General features: G+C 44.8%; 1 protein-coding gene across 4 annotated transcripts in view; it reads right to left on the bottom strand.

Moving 5' to 3' along the window:
* Positions 1-12,307: 12,307 nt before the first annotated feature.
* Positions 12,308-25,437, bottom strand: part of KATNBL1 (katanin regulatory subunit B1 like 1) — a 43,980-nt gene continuing 30,850 nt past the window's right edge. The window contains exons 5-10 of one of the 4 annotated variants that reach the window (XM_032782691.2): positions 24,755-24,873; positions 24,488-24,538; positions 24,294-24,383; positions 23,461-23,550; positions 17,717-17,796; positions 12,308-15,447 (exon numbers count right to left, since the gene is read on the bottom strand). In XM_032782691.2, the coding sequence (XP_032638582.1) occupies positions 15,398-15,447; positions 17,717-17,796; positions 23,461-23,550; positions 24,294-24,383; positions 24,488-24,538; positions 24,755-24,873 (480 nt within the window). In that variant the 3' untranslated portion in view covers positions 12,308-15,397. The other 3 variants (XM_032782694.2, XM_075065481.1, XM_075065482.1) reach the window with 3 other exon arrangements.

Here is a 25,437-nt window from a genome sequence, read left to right as displayed (position 1 = left end):
GCGTGCACGTTCGTCGGAAGACTTTTACCCTAGCAACTCCAATGGGCCGGCAGGACGCCCCCTGGAGTGGCGCCGCTATGGTGCCCAATATATACCCCTGCCGACCCATCCGCTCCTCAGTTCCTTCTTGCTGGCTACTCCGACAGTGGGGGAGGGGGGGGGGGTTTGCAATGGATATGAGCAACACATCTCGAAGAACAACAGTTACAAAGGTGAGTAACCGTCTTTTCTTCTTTGAGTGATTGCTCATATCCATTCCAGTTAGGTGATTCCCAAGCCTTACCTAGGCGGTGGGGTTGGAGTGAGATGTCGCAGCGTGGAACACGGCAGAGCCGAAGGCTGTGTCATCCCTGGACTGCTGGACCAGGGCATAGTGGGAAGCGAAGGTATGGACGAAGGACCAGGTCGCTGCCCGACAGATTTCCTGAATGGGCACATGAGCAAAGAAAGCTGCCGATGAGGCCTGAGCCCTGGTGAAGTGTGCAGTCACATGGCCCAGAGGGGCGTGAGCCAAGTCATAACAGGCCCGGATGCAGGAAGTTACCCACGAGGAGATCCTCTGTGATGAGAGGGTAATCCTCTGACACGTTCAGCCACCGCAACGAAGAGTTGGGGGTTTTCCGGAACGGTTTAGTTCGCTCTATATAGAAAGCGAGTGCCCTACGGACATCCAATGAGTGTAGCTGCTGCTCCCTGCGAGATGAATGGGGTTTCGGGAAGAAGACAGGTAGAAAGATCTCCTGGTTAACATGGAAGGCCGATACCACCTTAGGGAGAAAGGCTGGGTGCGGTCTCAGCTGCACCTTGTCCCTGTGGAACACAGTATACGGGGGATCTACCGTGAGAGCCCGAAGCTCTGACACCCGTTTTGCGGAGGTGATGGCCACCAGGAAAGCGGTCTTCCAGGAGAGGTAGAGAAGGGAGCAAGTAGCCAATGGTTCAAACGGAGGGGACATGAGCCGGGCCAGGACCACGTTAAGGTTCCAGGTGGGGGCCAGGCGGCGAACCTGGGGGTAGAGGCGCTCCAGGCCCTTAAGGAACCTAGCCACCATAGGGTGAGAGAACACCGAGTGGCCGTGCCCCCCTGGGTGGAAGGTGGAGATGGCCGCTAAATGAACCCTTAGAGATGATACCGCCAGGCCCTGTTGCTTGAGGGACCAGAGGTAGTCAAGGATATTAGAAATGGAGACCTCGGTGGGAAGAAAGTTCCGTTCTGTGCACCAGCACGCAAAACGCTTCCATTTGGCTGAGTATGTCACTCTAGTTGAAGGCTTTCTGCTTCCCAGGAGCACCTGTCGCACTGGGGTAGAGCAACGCATCTCAGACGGGGTCAGCCACTCAGGAGCCACGCCGTAAGTTGCAGCGACTGAAGGTCCAGGTGACGGAGCTTGCCGTGGTCCTGAGTGATCAGGTCCAGGTGAAGAGGCAGGGGGACAGGGTCGGCTATGGACAGGTCCAGCAACATGGTGTACCAATGTTGCTGGGGCCACGCTGGAGCTAGCATGATCAAGCGGGCCCTGTCCCTGCACACCTTCAGTAGGACCTTGTGGACGAGCGGAAACGGTGGAAAGGCATAGAATAAGTGCTTTGTCCACGGTATAAGGAAGGCGTCCGCCACCGAACCCGGTGAGAGACCTTGAAAGGAGCAGAACATCTGGCATTTCCTGTTCCCGCGGGACGCGAAGAGGTCCATCCGGGGACACCCCCACCTCCGGAAGAGCGAAAGAGCGATGTCCGGGCGAAGGGACCACTCGTGGGAAAGGAAGGATCTGCTCAGATGATCCGCCAGGGTGTTCCGAACCCCCGGGAGAAAGGACGCGATGAGGTGAATAGAGTGGGCTATGCAGAAGTCCCAGAGCTGCAAGATCTCTTGACACAGGGGAGAAGACCTCGTGCCGCCCTGCTTGTTTATATAATACATGGTCGTTGTGTTGTCAGTGAATACCGAGACACAACGGCCCTGCAGGTGCTGACGGAACGTTTGACAAGCAAGGCGGACCGCCCTCTACTCCCGGACGTTGATGTGGAGGGCTAGCTTGTGAGGTGACCACAGGCCTTGGGTCCTCAGGGCCCCGAGGTGAGCCCCCCAACCCAGGGCGGAGGCATCCGTTGTCAGGGACACCGAGGGCTGGGACGGATGTAACGGGAGCCCCGCACACACTACGGACAGATCCAGCCACCACTGGAGGGAGCCCAAGACATCCTGGGGAACAGTGACAATCATGTCCAAAAGATGTCTGGCCGGACGGTATAGTGCCATGAGCCGGGACTGGAGAGGTCTTAGGCGGAGCCTCGCATAACCCGTTACAAACATGCAGGCTGCCATGTGGCTCAAGAGGGTAAGGCAAGTGCGAACCGAGGTCAAGGGCGCTGCCTGCAGCCTTCGTACAATGGCCGCCATGGTTTGGAACCTCAATAGTGGCAGAGCGGCTTTGGCCAGAGTGGAGTCCAAGGTGGCGCCGATAAACTCTATCCTCTGAGTGGGGATTAGTGTTGACTTTTCCACATTGATCAATAGGTCTATGCTTGAGAAAAGGCTCTTTACAATGCGGACGCGACTGAGGACTTGCTCCTCGGAGGATCCCCGGATAAGCCAGTCATCTAGGTATGGAAATAGGTGGATGCAACTGCGGCGAAGGTGGGCAACGACTACAGCCATACACTTAGTGAACACTCTCGGGGCTGTAGAGAGGCCGAACGGGAGGACCACGAATTGGAAGTGTCGGCGGCTGACCACGAACTGAAGGAACCTCCTGTGGGGTGGGAAGATGGCTATATGGAAGTAGGCATCTTGCATGTCGAGGGCGGCGTATCAGTCTCTGGGATCCAGGGATGAGATAATGGTCCCCAGGGATACCATACGGAACTTCAACTTTACCAGGTATCTGTTGAGTTCCCGCAGGTCGAGGATAGGTTTGAGACCTCCTTTGGCTTTGGGGATCAGGAAGTAGCAGGAATAAAACCCTTTGCCCTGCTCGCGCTCGGGAACCTCCTCTATGACTCCTTTGGCGAGGAGCGCTTGCACCTCCTGTTGGAGGAGTTGCTTGTGAGAGCGGTCCCTGAACAGGGACGAGGGAGGGTTTAAAACAAATTGAAGATGGTATCCAAGTTCCAACGTGCGTAAGACCCAGTGGTCCGATGTTAGCTGGGACTACGTAGGGAGGAAAAACGAAAGACGGTTGGAAAAGGGAGGGGACGGATCTGCCAAAGAAACTGGTACATCACCCTTGGGTGCACCTTCAAAAGGAAGGTTTCGGCCCGGAGGAAGGCTTGGAGGAGTTCTGGTTTTGTCCTCCTTGGTTGCCGGATTGTCTACACCGGCCATTCCTGCCTCGCCGTCTAGCGAAGTCCTGCTCTGCCGGGGTTGGGGGTAAGGCCGGTGTTGTTGCTGAGGCCGGAAGGGTCTGCGCTGGGTTACGGGGGTATGCATCCCTAACGAGCGCATACTGACCCTATTGTCTTTTAGGCTTTACAGCCTAGGGTCAGTCTTGTCAGAAAACAGCCCCTGGCCCTCAAATGGGAGATCCTGGATGGTATATTGGAGCTCCGGGGGGAGGCCAGAGACCTGCAGCCACGAGATGCGGTGCATGGTAATGCTAGAAGCTAGAGTCCGGGCGGCTGAGTCCGCGGTGTCCAGGGAGGCCTGCAGGGAAGTTCTCGCGACCTTCTTGCCCTCGTCAAGGATCGCAGAGAACTCCTGACGTGCTTCTTGTGGAAGCAACTCCTTAAATTTATCCGCTGCTGTCCAGGTGTTGTAACTGTAGCAGCTTAGGAGGGCCTGCTGATTGGACACGCGGAGTTGGAGGGCACCCGCAGAGTAGACCTTTCGGCCAAGTAGGTCCATACGTCTCGCCTTTTTGGATTTCGGGGCCGGGGCCTGCTGACCATGGCGCTCCCTCTCGTTCACAGATTGGACGACGAGGGAACAAGGGGGAGGATGGACATATAGATATTCATACCCTTTTGAGGGCACCATGTATTTACATTCTACCCCACGCGCGGCAGGGGGAACAGAAGCTGGAGACTGCCAGATAGTAGTGGCATTGGCCTGAATGGTTTTGATAAATGGGAGGGCGACTCTAGTGGGGGCGTCCGCCGACAATATGTCAACCACCGGATCTTGAATCTCTGAGACCTCCTCGGCCTGTAGGTTCATGTTTTACGCCACGCGGCTGAGGAGGTCCTGGTGCGCCCTGAGGTCAAGCGGAGGGGGGCTGGACGATGTTGTTCCAGCCACAGCCTCATCCGGGGAGGATGATGAGGAGATACCAGGCAGGAGTGGGTCTGCAGGAGGCTCTGCTTGGAGCACTGCATCCGACTCGGTAGGGAGCTCGGGGTCCCGAGGCTGGGACAACCTTTCCTCCGTAGAAGGGGGAAGAGGACGGGCAATCGTGGCCTCTGGAACCCTGTGTTCCAATATACTGGAACGCGTGGGAACCGGCTGAGGGCCTTGGGCTTGATGGTATGCCCAAGGCGTCCAGAATCCCCACTGCTGCGGTCCATGTTCTTGAGGCTGGGGCTCCTGGAACAAGGCAGCAGGCACGTCGGTATCCGCGGTGTATACACTATCTGCCTGAGAGGACACAGATGGCTGGTGGGACGGCCAGGGAGGTGCCGAACAAGACTGGTATGGGTCCCTTGCTCCTGTTGGTGGAGACCTCCTCGGTGCCGGGGACCGGTACCGGGAATCATAGCGGTGCCAAGATCTAGACCGAGACCTGCCACCAGCTCGGTGCTGGGAAGTCGACCAGGATCGGGAACGCTGACGGTGGGAGCGGCTGCGTGAGTCTCGGTGCCGGTAGCGATGGCTAGAGCCAGAGTGGTGCCGAGAGTACCAGGCCTGCCATGAGGTGGACCTGTGCCGCGAGTACGACCGGTACCGTCGCAGTGAGCGGTGCCAGGACTGCGAGCGGTGCCTACAGCGAGACCTCCCACGAGACCAGGAACGGTGATGGAGATCGGTGCCGGCTCGCCGCGATGGAGATCGGTGCCGCGATGGAGATCGGTGCCGGCTCGCCGAATCCAGGGACGGCGGTCTCATGGCTGCAAGCTTGCCTTTAGACTGGAGAACCTGCACTGGTGGCACCGGGGGTTGAGGCAGCGCAGACTCGGTCATTGCGATGAGGTCCCTGGCTGAAGAGAATGTCTCTGGCGTAGAGGGAACCGTCAGCTCGACCCCGGGTCTTATTGGGGAGCTCTGTAGGACCGGACTCGACAGACCTCTTGGGCCCGGAGTCGACGGTACCACTGGCGTCGGTGCCGCGGCAGGAGTCGGTGCCGGGCGTTCTACACGAGTCTGCTTCGCGGGAGTAGAGGACGCCGAAGGCCTTCTGTTGGGACCTGGTGCCGGGGAAGGCCAGTATCGAGGTGTCTTCATGGGTCCAGCGTGGTCCGGTGCTGGAGCGGTGTCGGCACCCGGTGCTGAGGACTGAGGGTTAAGGGCCGCTTCCATAAGGAGAGTCTTTAAGCGCTGGTCCCTCTCTTTCTTGGTTCGCGGCTTAAAGGCCTTGCAAATGTGGCACTTCTCAGAAATGTGCGATTCCCCGAGGCACTTCAGGCAGGAGTCATGGGGATCACTCGTGGGCATCGGCTTTTTACAGGCCAAGCACGGTTTGGAGCCCGGCGAACCGGGCATGAGCCCAGCGCCGGGTGCCGGGGAGGGCTAGAGCCCAAGCCCGCTAAACTATGTACAACAAGTGAATAACAACTATAAAACTAAATATTCTATACACTAACATTAACTATATACAACTAGAGAACAGTGAACAAGGAGAAGCTAGGGAAGTGGAGGACAGCTATGCCACGCTCCACAGTTCCAACGACCGACATGGTGGTAAGACGGAACTGAGGAGTGGATGGGTAGGCAGGGGTATATATCGGGCGCCATAGCGACGCCACTCCAGGGGCGTCCTGCCGGCCCACCGGAGTTGCTAGGGTAAAAGTCTTCTGACGAACGTGCACGCGTGGCGAGCACACCTAACTGGAATGGATATGAGCAATCACTTGAAGAAGAACTTTTTCTTACGTAGGCGCCTATTACCACCCACCCGCTGTCCTGTTTTTTCACAGTTGCTATCTGGTAACCCTACACTTAAGTGAATGAAAGCTGTGGGTGCTTAGCACTTCTTTAAAAAAAAAAAAATCAGCTCAAACATATGACTTACTCTCATAGCAGTGGTAGAGGTTAAGATACTGTAAGAACAAAATACCACTGTCAAAAGTATAGTATTCTAAATACTGGCCTGGTTAATTGTATGGAATCCTGAAAAGTCACTGTGGAGAATAAAGGCGTGCTCTGTATTACTTTTTATGAACATGATGTGCACCTCGTTTTAGCTGCTTGATATTATCTTGTTTGACTGCAAGGAGTTAAATCAAAGGATGTGACTGGGGGAGATAAAATAGGAAACAAAACAATGACAAAGATATGGTACCAGAGGGAATACCAAGATTCCTTCATGAAACAATAGGGTATTAAGTGGAGAATGTGTACCTACCTGGCCTAAATCTAGGCTCAAAGGAGATACTCTCTAGCCTCAGGAGAAAGTGGGGAACAGAGTAGGTAGTAGTAGCTGGAGATGAGTCTCTGACCATTCACAGAGGCTGCTGTGGAGGTTGTCTTACTCCCAGGCTAAAAGTAGGGATGTTTGGGGTGAGCACAATTTACCTAACATGTGCAATGAAAGGATAAAGTGTAGGTAAGAAACAGATGTCTAGGCCTTTTAAAAAAACCCTGTCCCAGCTTGCTATGTACCATTGGGTAAACAAACATTACATTTGTTTTGATAAAACTGTTTTGAGTCTCTTTAATCTGGTTGCTGGGTATAGATTCCCAAAGAGAAGTTTTCTTGCAGGTGTCAAAATGTTGGGCCTTTTATGTTTACATGATGGTGGAGAAGTATGGGGGCTGCAGCCCACAGATCCAGTCCCAGAGAGATTGAACTACAGGGTGCCGCTACGAAGAGGTGGAGGAAGCCAGACCGATTACCCGAAGAATGCATTCAAGAGAGACTAAAAGGGGTCTAAAGTGCAGCCCACCTGGTAACTCCATGAGTTACATTTTGTTTATTCTGCAGAATTTAGTGAGTGTTTTAACAGCTATAATGGATGCTTGCCATTCCTAACAGCGTTGATATGAAGTCTCCTCTCCATTTCTGGGTGAATCTAACATATGTACAGTACTTATTAACTCACAATGGCTCAAGCTATAAATGTGAAACCTGAATTTCTTCTCTGTTTAGGGTAAGTCAGAGCTTTATATTTTAACAAATGTGTGTAAGAGTAGCTCAGACCTGAGTTAACAGTAACTAAGCTTGTTAATGCCTTGGCATGAATTTTATTACCAGCAGACATGCAAAGAACTGATTAAGGTTTTTCTTGGTCTCCATACCTTCTTCACATGTAGATATTCAGAGTGCAGTGAATATCTGACAAAGTAACACTCATTTTTTTTTCATTCATTGGAGCAGTCCAACAGGCCACTGCAGTTGGATCTACTCCGACTCAGCCAAGTTCACAGGCTTTCATTACCCCTCCCCCACCTCATTCGTGATGGAGTCTCTTATCATTCCCCTTTTTAACCCATACCATCTACCTTCTAGGAAGTTATGACTCTAGCTAACATTCTCTTATGAGCAGAGGCAGTGACATTTGCTGAAGTAGGCATCAGTGTTGCTCATTTAGTAAGTTGATAGGTAGTAGTAGGCAATCGTTATTGTTCCAGTAGTCCACTTGCATTCAAGCATCTCACCTCCAGCAGTAAGATTGACACCTTTTTCACCCCCTAGGCACAGCATCTTCAGTGCCCCCTCTGCCTACAGCTGACCTTTGTGTTTTCTATAAACAATGAAACTAAAAGAAATATAAATGATAATTTAAATACAGTAGAACCTCAAAGATGCAAACACCAGAGTTATGGACTTACTGGTCAGTTGGCCCCCTGTGGAACTGGAAGTCCTCAATCAGGTAGTAGCACAGACCAAACATTAGAAAGAAAAAAAAAAGGCAACTACTGCACTGGGCTTCAGCCATTGGTGGCTGGGGCTGCAGATGCCGAATGGAGGTGGGAGTCAGGGCTCTGGCCTTCAGACCCTCAGGAGCACTGGGGCTCAGGGCTTTAGACAGTGGGGGAGCGGTGGGGCTTGGCGCTTCAGCCCCATGTGGGGGACCAGAGTTCGGGGCTTTAGCAATGAGGGGAATGCCAGTTTCAGCCCCAGTGCTTGCTCTGTAGTTAAAACTCCAAGCAGAGAGCAGAGCTGCGGGGCTAAAGCCCTGATCCTAGTGCTCCCCCTGGTATAAAGTGCTGAGCCCTAGGGCTCCCATAGGGCAGAAGACCTAAGCCCTCCACCTGGAGTCCTAGCACCCAGGGAGTCAGAAGCCCCAACCTCTCCCCTCACCCCGTGGCTGCAACCCCAACCTCCCATGTGGCTGAAGTCTGTAAACTCTTCTGCAGACTTATGGAACATTTCAGTTATGGACAACCTCCATTCGCAAGGTGTCCGTAACTGAGGTTCTACTGTATTCACTTTTAACTTTTAGGAACCCCTAGAACACTGGCGCCCCTAGGCACGTGCCTACTGTGCCTAATTGGAAATCCAGCCCTGCTACAGCATGCATATAAATCTCATTGACTTCGGAAAGGCTGCTGACCCTTTAAGTGATTACAGCAACTCTTTCTAAAACTATTTATTTCACTTTTGCTGGTTATGTTTTTGTAATAAACTTTATACACACACATTTAAAGGGGTATTGTCAACTTAATCACATCTGCCAGTTGTTAAAGCCTATTACAATTCCTACAATTCTCTGTTCGATTTTTTTTTAAAGTGGATTACTTTGCACATTTGACAACTTTTGTTGGATTCCTCAGTTGGTTACATGGGTCTTTCAGACAGCAATACAAAAGAACAACACATTTTAAAACCCACAAAAATTGGCCAGGGTATTCAGGAGCAGATCTAGTACTAGCAACCAATTTAAACTTTTTAAAAAGAGTAAATTTCAAGATTTTTAAGTTACATGATACTTTAAAATGACTTGCAAGCAATTAAAAAAAAAAGATAGTAAGATGTGCACTTAGTCTAATAGTCACACACCTACAGTGGAAGACTTAAAACATAGCATTAGCTTGAGTTTTGCACTCACTTTAATTATTGCACAATACCCATGCACCTTATATGTCATTGCTTAAATTATACTGCTCAGCTTTAAAGAACAGGGTGTTTGGATTGTATTGAAATTACTCTTTTTTTGCTAATGGATCACACTTACATGTAGAAATCAACAACTCACCCTCTCACTTCCCAAAATAGACAATTAAAAGACTGTGTTAAAGAAACGAAGTACTAGGAAAATGTAAAGCAGACCTATTTGCCAAAAAACAACCAACCAAAAAAAACCCAACCCCAGTTAAGACAGAATTGCTGGAAAGAAAAAAGTACATGAAAGCTATGCTTACTATGCAGGAAAAAAAAGTGTTTTAAAATGGTAATAACAGCTAGTGGTCCATCTACCCTACAGCTGCCTAAAGTGTAAGCAGTTGAGCTGAGCCAGTGAAGTGTAAGAAATCTTTAAAATATTTCTTCCAAGTAGACACAACCCAAAATTGCACAGATTAGAACAGTTGTGTGATCTGCACTGCATCTGCATAAAGAGGTGTTACTAAAAACACAAAAGCTACAAAAACACTGCTGCTAGTGCACAAAAAAATTGTCACATAAAAAATACAATTTAAATCTAGAATTACTGTGAATAAAATGCTAATCCCCTTTTCATCTGAATAATTAGAAATTTTCACCTTCAGAATGCTTTGCAAATATTACCTACTTAAATCTTTGCAAACACCCCATACTGTTAGCAAGCAGTACTCTGTTTTACACGGGAGGAAAATGAAGCAGAGGTTAAAGTGACGTTGCCCAAAGCTACAAAGCAAGTCAGAGTCAGAAACTGGTTTAGAACGCCCAAATTTCTTGTGAGCAGAGGTATTCCCAAAACACAGGAACACACCTCCCTGTTTCAAACGTTCAAGTCCTGTGCGCAGAAGCAGACCTGAATGACCATTGCAAGGTTAATTAACATTTGAATATTTTACAAGTATATTTGTGGGTTTATAGGAATTAATTTCTAAATTACGAATGTAGTTGGTCTCTAACTACTGTTTCTAGTATTTTTTTTCTCCGTAAGATTTTCATTTCCTCACTTTTTAGCCACTCAAATCACACAAATGTAATATCCTTACAGACTGCACAAACTAACTTCTTTAAATGGGTGCTAAATGTTGCATGTATGGATCATGTGGTGTCACAGAACTTGCATCCTATGGTTAAGGCTTCTGATGGAGGAGATGAGACACTCAAATTAACAGCAGTTATTCTTGTATAATTAATTGTTTAAAATAAACATCTTGTAGAATATCAGAGGTAGATTTTTTGGGGAGGGATTTAATAGTGGTAAGTACTATGGCAAATACTTTTCTCAAATGTATATTTAAAAGATCCATGTTAATTTAAAATGAGAAATTCTGGTGGAGCAGGGACCATCTTTTTTCTGTGTTTGTATAGTGCCTAGCACAATAGAGTTGTAGGCCATGACTAGGTCTCCTAGGCATTATGGTAATATAGAGAACGGACTAGAACAAGGATCTCTCTAATCCAAAAAGCAGGGACCATATGAGCATTGGCAGTCCAAGTATTCGTATGGTATTCTGCTAATGTACCCTCAGCTGTTATTCTAGAACAACTTCTAAGTTTGAGCGATAATTTAGTCTCCATGTCCATCCAATCCTTGTTCTTTGCCAAGGCTGCCAAAAGAGGTGCAATTTGTGAAGTAGTTTTTATATGTGGATAGCTGTTCACTAGGAAGCTGATCAAGACATCTCACATCTGTTAAAGCTTCCCCCCCACCATGGTAAAGAACCTAAGCTAAATTTGAAGAAATCTTATACAGAAGTTGGAGCAGTTTTACAATGGTGGTCTAATTTGCATGTTTCTGTATTCTCGTCAATTTTTGACAAGAATATTTAGTCTGTGTATTTATTAATAACTGGATATAAAAATACAGAAACAAATATACCATAGCTACTACACTCCCAACTTTCTACTTTTGATATTAGAGTTGAGAGTTTGGACACCCTCTCACATTGTCAGAATAAAATGTAGGCCTCTTTTAGATACATGTGGTGTGAAGCAAAGGTGCAATCCTGGACTGTAAATGACTAACAACAGAGCAAGTGAATCTTTTCTGGTCATTACTCCTTTGTTCCTTCTGAATAGTGCAATACCAAATCAATAGGAATGCAGCTTATAGAATGGAAAAGAGCTATCAGAAGGGCGCAACAGTCTATAGTTAAAACACTCAACTTCGTAAACACAGTCTTGGAGAAATCAGTCTTATGTTTTGGGATACCAAAACCACAGAAAAAATATTTATCTATGATATTAGGAAGATGTAAGCTATAGAATCTACCCTTTGAGGTAAGGGTTTTCCACTTCTAGATGTTTATTATTTTAATTTAATTTAATTAAGGTATGTTCCCTTAACTCCTTCAAAATGAGTTATACAGCAAAGCTCTTTTGTGCCCACTTCGTTAGCTTGGGAAAAGCGAAAATGTTCAGTCCTCAGCAAAGTATTAGTAGAACTTAGACATGAATTCATACACAAAGTTTAAATTGGTTCTTTGAGAGGTTCCTTTGCATAGTTTTGAGTTTGCCGGAGGGCTTCTCCATCGTCAGTTTAGGGAATGAGCAAGCTGTTTTGCAATACATGTCAAAACTCTTACTAGGATAGCCTCAAGCCCTTTCTGTGAACATTGGAGTGAAAGAACATTCTCCAATGTGAGGTCTTGTTTTTCAGACCTCATTAATTTCATATCAAGGGATGTAATATAAAGAACACATCTGTGTGAGAGCCTCAGTCCTCAAGTAGGTACATGCTTTTGTCACATGCTCTAAAACATTAATCCAGCACTTGCAAGTTTTCTCTCAGTGAATCTGGTATGTAAAGCAAGTGTATCAAGGCCTAAAACATTAAAGAAGTGAAAGGGAAAAAGCTATTTCTTTTTACTAGCTGCAGCACACCTTGAGTAACTACTATGAGGTCAGACTAGATGATCATAAATGGTCCCTTCTGACCGTAAGTCTATGAGTAAAAAGATGGCGGGGGAAAAGAAATGGCACAATAATGATAGGCTTGCAGTTGACCAATAAGTATCAACTGAGGGCAACAGGGTGGAGGGAAGTTTATTTTCTCACTGAATTATTCATTGGTCCAATAAGGACTCTTGAACAGATAAATTAAGACAGTCACTACACAAGGATTTTATAAGTTTATACAAATGCTGACATTTTTACCCATTGTATTACTTTTTTGATTTGACATTACACACAATACATTCCATTATAGCACAACTCATTCCCAGCCAGTTGTGAGAAGCAAATAGCAGGCAGCAGACTAATCCTGATAACTTGCAACTAAGCTGCACCCCCGCTCCACCCCCTTTTTTTTTTTTGAACATTTAACTAGTTCTGAAGCAGTCAAAATATATATTGCTGGGTTGATAAATGCAGCTTTGGTTAGAATTCTGTTGATACCAGTGACCAAGAATTTTGCTCATTTCACAGTCTAGTAGCTCCCTAACAGTCACAAATTAAGAGATGCACTCATTCAGATAAGGCACGGATGTGAAAGACACTGCATTTTTAATACTGTACTCCCTTATAAATGCTGCGGAAGCAGAACTTTTGGTGGAAAGACATACATTGTTTACAAGTCATTTGCCCAAGTTGGTTCTCTAGACAAGTCTTATCTTTACTGCTGGCACAAGGAATACAAGAGACAATCACTGTCCTCTTAATTAATCTGGTGAGAGATCAATGACCACCTGCAACATTCATTTGGAACCAACACCTTTGTTACTATAGTCAAGCTCGATACTGACTAAAAGATGTGCATTTTACTTATAGTAATTATTCCAGTCAGCCTCTGAAAGGCTTCTATTCATGGAGGTTATGGATGATTTTCTTTCTTGCCACCAAATCTAGGAGAAAACCTGACAGTTTTCATCTCTTTTAGAGCTCACTACCCTTGCAGAGTGATTCAAAACTCTAGCAATTGCACATCAAAACAAATCAAAAGAAAGGAATTTAAAGATCTTTATGCATAATAGAGGAGCAGTAAAGTGCACGAGAACATCTTTACTTTACAGTTTCTCTAAGTATTCATTCTATAATCCTGGTTAACACACTGCAAAGTGACTAGTTTTAGCAGGAAATTCGGTTTCAAAATTACATGAGCATGAATTACAGTTCTTGATAAACCTCTAAAGATAGATGACACTCAATTCTTCCAGTAAAAGGAGAACTTTGGTTCAAATTAACTTTTTAAATTCTATTAACTACAGTAATCTGAATAAATTACAAAAGCTCGTTAGTGAAGAAAATCCAATTAAGGTCTACTTCAGAAATAAGATCTCATAAGAACAAGATCATTGGATGATGTCAACAGGTAAATTTAACTTTCCACAATTATATCTGAAGTTGTTCTAGAGCAATGTCAAGTTTGGGAGCTGATCTAAGTCTCCTGTTCCTTAGGATCATAGTGTTGTTGAGATGTTCAGAGTCTTTGGAGGGTTAAAGGGTGTTTACCTATATAAAAGATAAACATCAGATTGATAAGACACTCTTCTCCTCTCAGAAGTTAGCGACCATGATCATGCACATTAAACTCAAAATGAAGTAACACTCTAGAGCCTTACGCTTCCCACAATGAAAATTTATACTCTAGTTGTTTCATTTGCAAAGCAGAGGAGCCTCTACCCATGTAGGGGAAGAAAAAAAAAGTCTGGCAATAGACCCTTCTGTGCTAAGTTGCAAAAACACACCTATGAAGCTACAGTAATTATAATTGCTGATTTAAGCACAAAGACAACTTCCATAATATTTTTAATTAAAAAATCAATGTAGTCATTGGCTGGGTACATGCTACAGATCTACATTTCAGCTTCTCTTTTAAGTGCACAGTTGGCACTTCATAGAATTTCATTTGGACAAGCATTGTCACTAGTCACAAAATACAAGAGAAAGTTACCAGTCTAAAAAAACCCAAGATTTTCCACAGCTGTTAAGTTAGAGCAGTTAAACTAAAATATCATAATCAGTAAGAGAAAATATAGCTGTAAACTGTGCTACTGAATTTGTTCCATTGTGGATCCATTTAGATTTAAGGTAGCTTGAATTTATAAGGAAAAAACAGACTTTTAACAACTAATTTTGTAAAAGCCATGTGTTAACTTGTGTTAGAGGAGGTAGCCTACAAGTTGTTAGATCTGAAAAAAATACAGGTCTATTCTGGCTGTAAACACTGCTAGAGCAGTAGATATAAATATCCATAATAAAAAATAGGGTGGAAGAAGTTGTTCTAGGGAAAAAAAACAGGTAAAATGATCTGAGCTTCAAAAGGAAAAACAGTAGAAACATTTAGTACATTTACTCATCTGTGTAGTTTAAATGATATAGAACTGAAGATTAATATATTACAAATCCACATACAATAAAAAAGTGTTAGCTGTATAAATTCACCAGTCTGTTGACATTTGCAATACGCATTTATCCAAACAAATTCAGGTATTTTTATATGCTAGTTATGTCATGTACGTACGATGATTCTCCAAAGAACAGATATAGTGGAAATATTGACTTGATTTTTAAAAAAATGTGCAAATGCTTCACAAATGAGTTTTACACAATGTGAACCCCTGATTTTTATAGCAGTTTTTCATCATGTCTTCATTTGTTGATTCTAATAGATATATTTTGTATCTTAATAAATTGGCTTTTTCAAATGTTAGTAATTAAGGCATATTGCTGTATACGGTTTCTCAATAGTGCAAACAAAAACCATCTTTAATATTTTGATTAAAACAAGATACTAAAACATTTCAAAGTTTTTTCAACATAACTGGAAAATAGCTGCACATTTTAACTTTTCTTGTGAAACAGTTTAAAACCCTCTTATGGTGGCGACTGGTCTTGTTGGTTCCTCATAACTGGTTCTGCAGTTTTGTCTTCACGATGGTAGAATTTATATTCCTTTATGCAATATCGCAGTGAAACACAGCAGCAATTAAAATGACTTTACCAAGTAACTGAACAAATCCCAAATACAGCAAAAGGCATATAGTTTTCATAGTACACTTTCACCTCACTGAAGTAAAAGCTGCTCCTATTAGGCATTTTTCCACTTCAATGTGAAGTAGGTTGTTAGGATTTTGTTAGTGGTTTCATTAAACAGTTTTTGAAAGTCCATTCCTCTTCTGCCAATAGGTCTTAGAAGAGAGATATTTTGGAAATAGTGTATAAATCCACAGATATTTAAAAGGATTATTTAGCCAAATATGCACTCCTCAGTTCTCCAAGCATCTCAGTGTAACTGTAATAAATAAGCACCTACATCCTGAAAAGGAGAAAGAAGAAAAAAGTTTGTCACATTAATTCAGTACTAGAATAAAGAATGCATAAGGCAGGATGCATATTGTAATCATTTCAAAGTATACTACAAAGATATTGTAATTTGCACTGCAGTAGTGCCTAAGAGCTCTAGTCATAGACCAGGAGCCCTTTCTGGAAGATGCTGTACAAACATAGAACAAGTAAAAGTAAGGCCCCAGTTTATGACTACACCTCTACCTCGATAGAACGCTGTCCTCGGGAGCCCAAAAATCTTACCGTGTTATAGGTGAAACCGCGTTATAGCAAACTTGCTTTGATCTGCCGGAGTGCTGCTTTACTGCGTTATATCCAATTCGCGTTATATCGGGGTAGAGGTGTATTTCAAAGTAAAGTACAGGCAGGACCCTGTCTGCTGAAAAGCACATCGGACCAAATTCCACAGCAACATCAATGTGGTCTATTTCCCTTCTCCCCCATGCACACTCACATCTATGGCACATAGCTGAAAATACTCATTATGTAAAATTACTAGACTATTTTCAACAATATTTTTCTTCTGCTATGTTATCCAGGCATCCTGGCTCCACTCCCTAGGTGTCTGCTCCCCAGTGTTGTACAAGTGGGCTAAAAACTTCTTTCTCCCCGCACGTGGCACAGAAAGGGGGCGTGTTTGTAGCCAGCTTCAATGGCTCATCTCTGGACTTCGGTTACTGAGCTGCTCTTCAGGTAGCTCAGCTGACCAGCTTAAATTTTTTTTTTTTTTTTTTTGCCTCCCACCACTCCAGGGCTGCAATCTGGACTCCAGTTCTGCCTCTTTGACCTCCTACTGCCTGGCTACATGGAACACTGCAGGGAACATGCATTCCTTGTGGGGAAAGCTGGAGTGCAGCTACAGGCAGGTCCCTGCAGGGCAGGAAGACATAAGATATCAGGAGCCTGGATGCATTAAAATGGCAAATTCCCCAATCATGAAACTGTACAGTTCACAAGGCTCCAACTGAGATAAATGAGGTAGGTCATAGCCTAACATAATAGCTTTAGGGGTATCTGCAGACTCACGAAGACAACACTGAACTAATTTACGCTCTGGTCCTTTATGGTTGCCAAGATAATTTTGAAAACATTGAGTAAGTTTAAAAAAAAGATGAGCTTCTGGAATATAGTTTTATGACAGAGATGAATTCTACAAAGGGTCTTGACTACAAGCAAACGCCAACACTGCTACTTCACAATAAAAAATGCATATTCTTTTGTAAAAAGTCACTGCATCTCCATTTTTTCCACTCCAATGGACAGGCAGCTAGTGAAAAGTTGTTTGGTGGGTGGGGTAAGTACTATATGAAAAGCTCACAGCTATGCATTTCTAAATATTAGTGGAAACGTCCTCCCCTTGCAGGTTTGTCCTCTTACCCTCTTTCTTGGGCTCGGGAACCTCTCCTTCACTTCATTGCTCAAATCATGCAGCTGAGCCAATGCCTACCCTCCCTCCTTTCCCATACTGGATCCATGTCAGAGCCCTCCTCGGAAGAGGGCTTTGGCTAAGTGCAGCCCTGTGGGTCCCAAATTGGTTTGTGTGAGGAGTACATGGTTCTACAGCTCTGACTGCCAAGAGCAGCACCCGCAGAATTGGCTGCGCAGGCACTTGTCCCCTCAGTGGGCCTGTCACTGCCCTAGGCTGAAGAGTTGCAATTAACAAGCAGTAGGGGAAGGCAGATATTTAGCTTGCTTTAGAAAGCTGTGGGCTGCTTTCCCCAGCCCTGAAACATTTTAACTATCAAGCTTGTTACCCTCTCTCTTTATCCAAACTCAAAGATGCAGCAGGTATTTAAGATTCTCTACCCTGCAGTACACATATATTGGTATGTCAATATTTAGAAGCATCTCTCTCCTTTCCTGTTCTACCTACTTGTCTAGGTTTTTCTACTGCACTCATAATATCCAAGTGCCTTACTAGTATCAGATAAAAAAACCCAACATATCTTTCTCTCCCCAATTGGGAGGCATTTTTTTTTCCTTTGTAAATAAAATGTTTATGGGAAAGCCAAACTAGATCCCCATGTCATTGCTAATAGATGAAACTGTAAAGCAGACATTTGAGATTTCTCCAAACAAACTTTTCTGATTTATATGAACATTAAATGAAAAATATTTCAAGATTCTACATTCTGTAACACTTGTGGGATGCATACAAATTTGATGTCAAGTTAGATGGATATTCAGTGTTACATTGATTACTGAATATCACTGGAAACAAATTACCTTAGCTATATTACCAGTATATCCTGGAACCAGAGTCAGATGATTTTCTTGTTCCCATAATCCGCTTAGTTGTTGTTTTAAAATCTGAATATTTCTGGAAGAGAAATGTAGACACTCAGTCACAAGTGCACTTTGAATATCACTCTGGTAACAAGTGTTTTACGGTAGATATGCCCTTAGAAGCCTCGGTATTAGAGAATGTTATTCTACATCACATTAGTGGCAATATCAAGGCAGAATGTAGACTTCTGAACTTATTGTTTAAAGTCAAGTTCACCAGTTTTTGAATTACTTTCATTTTTTGTACGAGTTTTGCATTTATTAAGACTCCAATAAAAAATCACCGAGAACCTTTACAAAGGAAAGTTTTGAAGAACACTGCTTGCTTCACAAAAATAAATCAACTTATTTTTAAAAGTCAGACAAAGTAATTAGACCATGCAATATTGTGCAGGAGTAAGATTCACAACACACATAAGAGGAGGTTACTTACTGTAACTGGATGTTCAAGATGTATGGCCCCTATCTGCATTCTACATGTGGATGCGCATGTGCGCTATACGCCTGAGTCCAAAAGTTTTCTCCAAGCAGTGTCCATTGACCCGCACATAAACGGTATGTCTCCTTGTGTTCCTGACCAAGGGCATAAGGGGCATCGTGGGCCAACGCCACTCCAGTTCCTCCTTTCACTGCAGTGCAGTCAAGTCCGAAGCAGAGGGGAAGGAGGAGGGCAGGTAGCAGAATACAGGTAGGGACCACACATCACAGAGAACTTCCACTTACAAGAAGTAACCTCCTCCTCTTTGAGTGGTGGTCCCTATGTGTATTCCACATGTGGGTGACTTGCGAGCAATGATCAGGATGGTGTTGGATGTGAGGAGGCTGATAGTAGAACCACTTGCAATATAGCTCATCCCATGGCTATGTCTGCAGCTACCATGTGATCTAGGGCACAGTGTGTTGTAGACGTGTATACAGACCACCATGTTGTGGCTTTGCCACGGAACGACAGCTAACGAAGCCAAGGAAGTGGCCTGTGCCCATACAGTATGAGCTGTAACATCTCCGCAGGGTGACTTTCGAAAGGGTTTAGTACTTTGTAGGTAGAACATCAGGGCCTGCCTGACATCGAAGAAGTGTAATCTTTTGTTTGTGGGGAGCCATGTGGTTTTGGGCAGAATACAGGTAAGTGGATAAACTGGTTGAGATGGAATTCTGACACAACCTTGGGGGGAAGTTTGGGATGTAGTATGAATGAAAGTTTGTCTTTCTGGAAGACCATTTAGGGAGGATCTGCCAACATGGCTGCTAGTTCACTGACCCTTCTGGCTCAAATGATGGCAACCAGCCAGGAATGCCACTTTCATGGAAAGGTGGGTCATGGTACAGGTTGCCCAAGGTTTGAAAGGTGGTCTTGTGAAAGCTCAGAGGACAAGGTTTAGGTTGCCAAATCCACACCTCAGTGGGACCAATTAAATTTTGAGCAGGCCTTTCATGAATCAAACCATCATAGAGTGTGTAAAGATGGAGTATCTGTCCACTGGGGGAAAGGGAGAGGAAGGTGCCAGGTACCTCCAGGTGCACATGGATCAAGCTGAGAGCTAAGCCCAATGTTTCCAGGGCAAGGAGGTAATCTAGAATGATCAGGATGGTCACCATTACTGGGGAATGGTGGTGTCAGTGGGCTCACTCCAGAAAGTGACGCCACTTTGCCTGATATGTTCTGGTGGATAATTTTCTGCTCTGGTTAAGGATCCGCTGGATCTGGGCAGAATATACACCGTCTATGTCAGATGCTCATCCAAACACCAGACTGTGAGGTGATCTTTGAGCCTGCCCTGGTCTTGCATGAGAAGATCCAGGAACAACCGGAGCGTGAATGATGGTTGGGTAGATCTTCAGGAAGTCTGTAAACCAGAACTGTCAGGGACAGTAGAGTGTTATGGGGATGATGGTGGCTTTGTCCCGACACAACTTCCTGAGAACTTGAGGTAACAGGGGAAAAGGAGGGAAGGCATATGGGAGGTCGCCCGTCTCAAAGTGATGCTCTCTTGCTCCTGTAGAGTCTCTTCCCATGGTGCCCCTAAAGCAATACTTAGGGAGCTTCAGATTCACATATGACACAAAGAGGTCCTAGGTGGAGAGGGTGGTCAGTGTAGTTCCCATTAGGGAGAGTCCTGCTCAGTGCTTCTGCCAGGGAATTCTGGGTGCCTGGAAGATACACAGCCTATATGGTCACCTGGTTTCTGATGCATCAATTCCACAGTCTGACCGACTCTGAGCAGAGGGAATGAGACTTGGCCTCCTCCTGCCCCCTGCTTGTTGATTCAGACCACCATGGCAATGTTGTCTGAAAGGATTTGTATGTGGAGATCACATATGAGGGAAAGGAAGGCTTTGCAGGAGAGATGGACTGCCTTTAGTAGTCTGGCTTCCCTCAGTGTCCACGTGACGTGCACCATGCCATGGTCCAGTTGGGCACCCCATCCTGGAAGGGAGGCATCCGTCATGATGGTGGCCTTCGGAGTGGGAGGGTTGAAGGGGACCCCGATCATGACCTTGATGGATTGGACCAAACAAGAGGGGTCAGAACATCCAACGGAACAGTGACTCTGGAATTGATGTGGTCCCTGGTCACTTGTAGGTCAGGTGGAGCCAGGTCTGTAGATACCACAGGTGGAGTTTTGCGAGGGGCATCATGTGGGTGCAGGCTGCCATGTGCCCCAAGAGAGGCATTAGCGGACTATTGTGTGGGGTTTGCTGCAAATGTAGCCAATCAGGGTGCTCATCCTTGTAGAGCAATTTGCCAGGACAAAGGCCCATGCAACAACTAAGTCCAGTCTCCAATAAAATTTATTGTCTGCATGGGTGACAAAACGGACTTGTCTTCATTCACACAGATCCCTAGGGAAGTCAAGAGTCTTTGAAGAGATTAGATCATGGAGAAAAATTGTTGTCACAAATGTCCCACTAGGAGCTAATCATCCAGGGAAGGGAACAGCACATGACACTAGCATCTCATCGGAGCTGCTATGACCGCAAATACCTTCGTAAAGACCCATGGTGCTGTCACTACTCCTAAGGAAAGGATGCAAAACTGACAGTGTTGATGTCCCACATGAAACAAAGGAATTTCATGTCAGACAGATGGATGTCTATATGAAAGTGTGCATCTCACACAGAGAGCTGTGAACCAAGCTCCCTCCTGAAGGGAGAAGATTATCGATGAAAACGTAATCATGAGGAATTTCAGCTTTCTGATTAATGTATTTAGCTGATGAAGGTCCAGGATTGATCTCTGCCCTCTGCTTTTTTTTTCAGGATGAAGAAATATGGTGCACAGAATCACCTTTCTTGGCATTAAGTGGGACAACTCTCTATCACACCCTGCTTCCCACTGAAGAATCAATTAGTGGGAGGGATCCCTTGAAGGGATGGGTGGGAACGAAAGAAACTCTGTGGAGTAGCTGTGATGGATGGAAAAAGCAGTGTTGGCTGGCATCCACTGCTGTCTGTAGGGTCACCTTTGCCACCTGTCTCCCCATATCCACTAGGGCCTGGAACTGGGCTTGGTCTCACACAGGGAACTTCTCCCTACACTTGACATGTGTTGAAGTTGTACTTAGCTAGCACAGCCTGGTAGTTCACTATGCGGAATTGCAGACCTGCCGATGAAAAGGCCTTCCTGCCCAGGAGGAGTAAATCTTTTTGACCCTTTGTCCAGTGGAGCGTGCTGATGGGCTCATTCTGCAACCATATGAACTAGTGAGTTAGGGGCTGGGTGTGTGAAGAGTAAGTCAGCTGCTTTAGCTGACACAAAGTAGCATCCCCCAGTTCTTTTCGGGGTGGAGGCACATAATGCTGGAGTGTGTCACAGTGTCTGGGCCGGTTCCAGAATGGCCTCATTTATAGAGAGGACCACTCCGGAGAGTTCCTGTGTCTGGAGGATGTCCAGGAGATGATGTTGAGGGTTCTGGACTTCCTCCAGCAGAATCTGCAGGTGTTCATAATACTGCTGATCATCTGGTAGAGAATGTGACAGAGGGATGACTGCCTCTGCCTAGTAATGAGGCGGCTCTGGTTGGAAGCAGCAATACCGGTTCCACGTCTTCCTCCTCAAACTGACAGAGTCAGCTGATGTGTGTGACAGGAATGATAAGAACCTTGAAATGTGCTGGGCATATGTAGTACAGATGCCAGGGGATCCCGTATGGCCAGAACAAGCGGTCCATTGGTCTGCATGGGCCCACGGGGAAGTGATACCAGCCTTCCCTCGGGGGTCCTAGCTGGGTAGGTAGGAGCGCCTCAGATGCCTGTTCAAGCTCCTGTAAGTCAAAGGCGAAACTAGCTGGGCAATGTCCTGGAATTCCTCAGAGTTGGACGACAGTTCCATTGGAAATGGCAGAATCGTTAGTACTGGAAGGTCCTAGTCTGATGAACATGGAAGGGACCTTTCCTGCATCAGGAGTAGCCATTTGTCCTTTGGTGTGGGGATGTCCTGGAGAATGGATGAGCCGGAGAGGAGTGGGGACTGCAGCTATGGCAGGAACACTGCCTCTGGAGATAAGAGCATCTCTGAGTTTGCGGAGTGCCCATGGAGACTTCGGAGGGAACCCGGTTCCATAGTCAGGCCTGTTCTGTGCGCGTGGTGGCAAAATGGCACTGATGGAATATCCAGAGGTGCAATAATAGATAGGCATGCTAAGTGTCCTGGTATTGAGGCCACTGGTGGTACTGAGAGATCCTGCTTCTTCTTAGTCTTACCCTCCAGCCGGGTGGGGGATGGTCTTTGACTTTGGTTCTGCAGGGTCTGCTTGTGACATCTCACCTGACCTGTAACAGCTCAAGAAGGGAATGCGTCTCTTATGAGCTGTCTGCTGTGGGGATCTGCTGTTGTGCTCATAAGAGTGTTTCTTGTCCTTGTGGTGGGCCTTGTCCTTACTCATCAGTGCTGGTAGTTCTGCACTATGGCTTGTGCTCAGCGGGGCACTGCTAGGCTGTGGAGGGTCTCCTTGGCCAGGATCTAAGTGCATCTGTGGCCTCATTGCCTCTTCCAGCAGGAACTTGCCAAGACAGAGATCAAAGGTCTCTTAAGTTCTGGGCAGGAAGGACTTACAGATGTGTGCTTCTCCAGACAATATAGGCACTGTTGATGCTCATCACTGATGGAGAAAGAACAAGCACAGGAGACGTAGTTCTTGAAGCCTGGGATCCTAAGCATAGTCTCTGGGTGAGAAGAAGTTGAGTCCCCCGACTGGGGAGGGGTTATATTAAACTATTCACTATATTACAACTATAACTAACTATATTAACTATCCTAAGTATAAAAACTATTTAAAACAGTGAAAGGCAACTCTCTTATCTGGATAAGAGCAAAGAAGGAATACAGGTTTCGACTCAGGTCATGCAACAGTAAGAGCGAACTGGAGTGATGTTGACTTGCACTGCCCCTTATACCCTCGGTCAGGAGCACGAGGATATGTGCGGGTCAATGGACACTGCTTGGAAAAAGCTTCCGGACACAGGTGCATGGTGTGCACGCATACCCACGTACAGAATACACATAGGGATCATCACTTGAAGAAGTGAAGTTTTTACTTTCAGGTTATCATATGTTGCCTGAAGCTTTTCCATTTTGGGAAAACATGTATCTGAGCCCTTGTGATCATGGGACAAAACAGTCTAAATAAATTTAATGCAGCTTATGAATAACTACACGACTACAGTAATGAATGACAATACACGATATCATACTCACCCATCTTTTACTTTTTCCATGTGTGCAGACAGTTCTAACCACCATCTCTTAATGACAGCTAGGAGCCAGTTTAGACCAACTATCACATATCTGTAACAATATATTTAGATATTATGTACCTACCCCCCCTTTGGTGCACACAGATGCCATATCCACCAACTGAAAGGAGAGGTAAACAGACTCCCTTTTACTTGAAGGTTAACTAAAAGATTATATAGGATAAAGCTTAGAAGGTGGTACAACACAATTGGAAAATCATGAAGGAAAATAATTTCCTTTTTAATTCACTGATATATTTTCTATTTTGAAATAAGGCAAGCTCACATAATAAAAGGATGTTAAGATGTTCTGCATCAGATTGTTCTGTCAGTGAGTCTCATACCTTGGAATCAAGACTTTGGTGATGGGTCTACAAGATCTTAGTGTTTGTGAATAAATTTTGAAACAGGGACAAAGACAGCTTCGTCCTCTACAACTGCGGAGAACCCTTGGCTAAAACAAAAACAAATAAAAAACTGCATTTTTTGCACCACTTGACTGGGCCTGGAGGAAATGATGATAGGGATTTACATCAGAAGAGTAATCCCTGCAGAGAGCTTCCTGCATGGAAGCAGTGGGGAAGTGAACAGCAGGAGGGTCCACTACTATGCAGGGATACTTCTGTGGTGGAGTTGATAGGAAGAAAAGTGTATCATTGCCCATGAAGACTACTTTACTTACTTTGGATTGGAGTAGGAGTTCATGACCAAGAGCCTGGTGGGGAATGATTCTTTTGAACCATTCTGAGGGTTCTGATATAAAGAATTAAGATGGTGATTCATTTTGATACTTACTCTTCATATTTGCTTTTAAGCAGTGATTTTACTAAAGGAAACAGATCTACACAGCAGCCAACTGAAATATATGGTTTTTCTTCCTGTAAACTAAAATAAAGTAGTGTTAAAGAAAATGAACTTGGACCAATTCATTTGAACCCTGTTCAAACTCCCTCCTCCTGAAAGTTTTTTTTCTATTTTTTTTTTTTTACCTGCTGGTAAGTACAGGAAGGCAATCTACTACTACTCCAAGATCCTGTATCCTAGAGATATTAAGGAAAAATAGGTTAGATTACTAGTTGATTATGTTATACTGTGTAATTTCACTAGGATTAATTTTTTAAAACATCAGGAATTGTAGCTAAATTACAAGTTGTTTCAAGTTAAGAAACTTTACAGTGCTGCAGCAGCCTTGGGATGGCTACTGCATTGGAGAGGAATTTAAAAAATAAACTTAAAAAACAGAACACTCAGTTTACCTCACTAAATAGGCTATGAGTTCACTTATACTTCTTCTTCTCCAGAAGGTAAAAGCTACATTCAGTCTCAGGTTTCTACTAAAAAGAACTTGTGCCATAGTATCGTGGTCCTGAGAAACCTGTATTTAAGAAACAAAAAGGTTTTCAAACTTAAATATTGGTTAGTTATTGCACAATTAATTCCTACAATACAATAAAAGCTATTACACTGACAGTTTTTCTAAACAAATGGTGACAAATCTTAAAAGGAATTTAAAATTTTTGTAATACAGGTAAATTAAATAATCTTCAGATGCAGAGGTCTAAAACACTAAGCATTATTTTTTTTAAACTAACAACAGCTCAAAAGCGTCCATTTAATAAAAAATATGCAACACAAATAGATTTATTACTCTGGTCCATAATTTTCAAAAATAGGTGCCTAAAGTTATCTAGGTATCTAAGGTATCTAGGTATCTAAGTAAGTGACCTGACATTCAGAGGTGGCAAGCACCTGCAAGTCTCCCAGACTTCCACAGGAGCTGCTTAATGTCCAGCAATTTTGAAAAAAGTCATTGTACTTATTTAGGTGTCTAAACAAGGATTTAGGAACCTATTTAAGAACTCATTACAGAAAATCTTGTCCCTGTTCTGTAATTTAAACCAATACATTCTTTTATGAACCTAGTTATAATAGATCTTTG

The sequence above is a fragment of the Chelonoidis abingdonii genome, chromosome 4 (genome assembly GCF_003597395.2).
Source record: "Chelonoidis abingdonii isolate Lonesome George chromosome 4, CheloAbing_2.0, whole genome shotgun sequence".
NCBI classification, from domain to species: Eukaryota; Metazoa; Chordata; order Testudines; family Testudinidae; genus Chelonoidis; species Chelonoidis abingdonii.
Note: the sequence above shows the minus strand (reverse complement) of the source record. Positions and strands in the feature narration are given on the sequence as shown.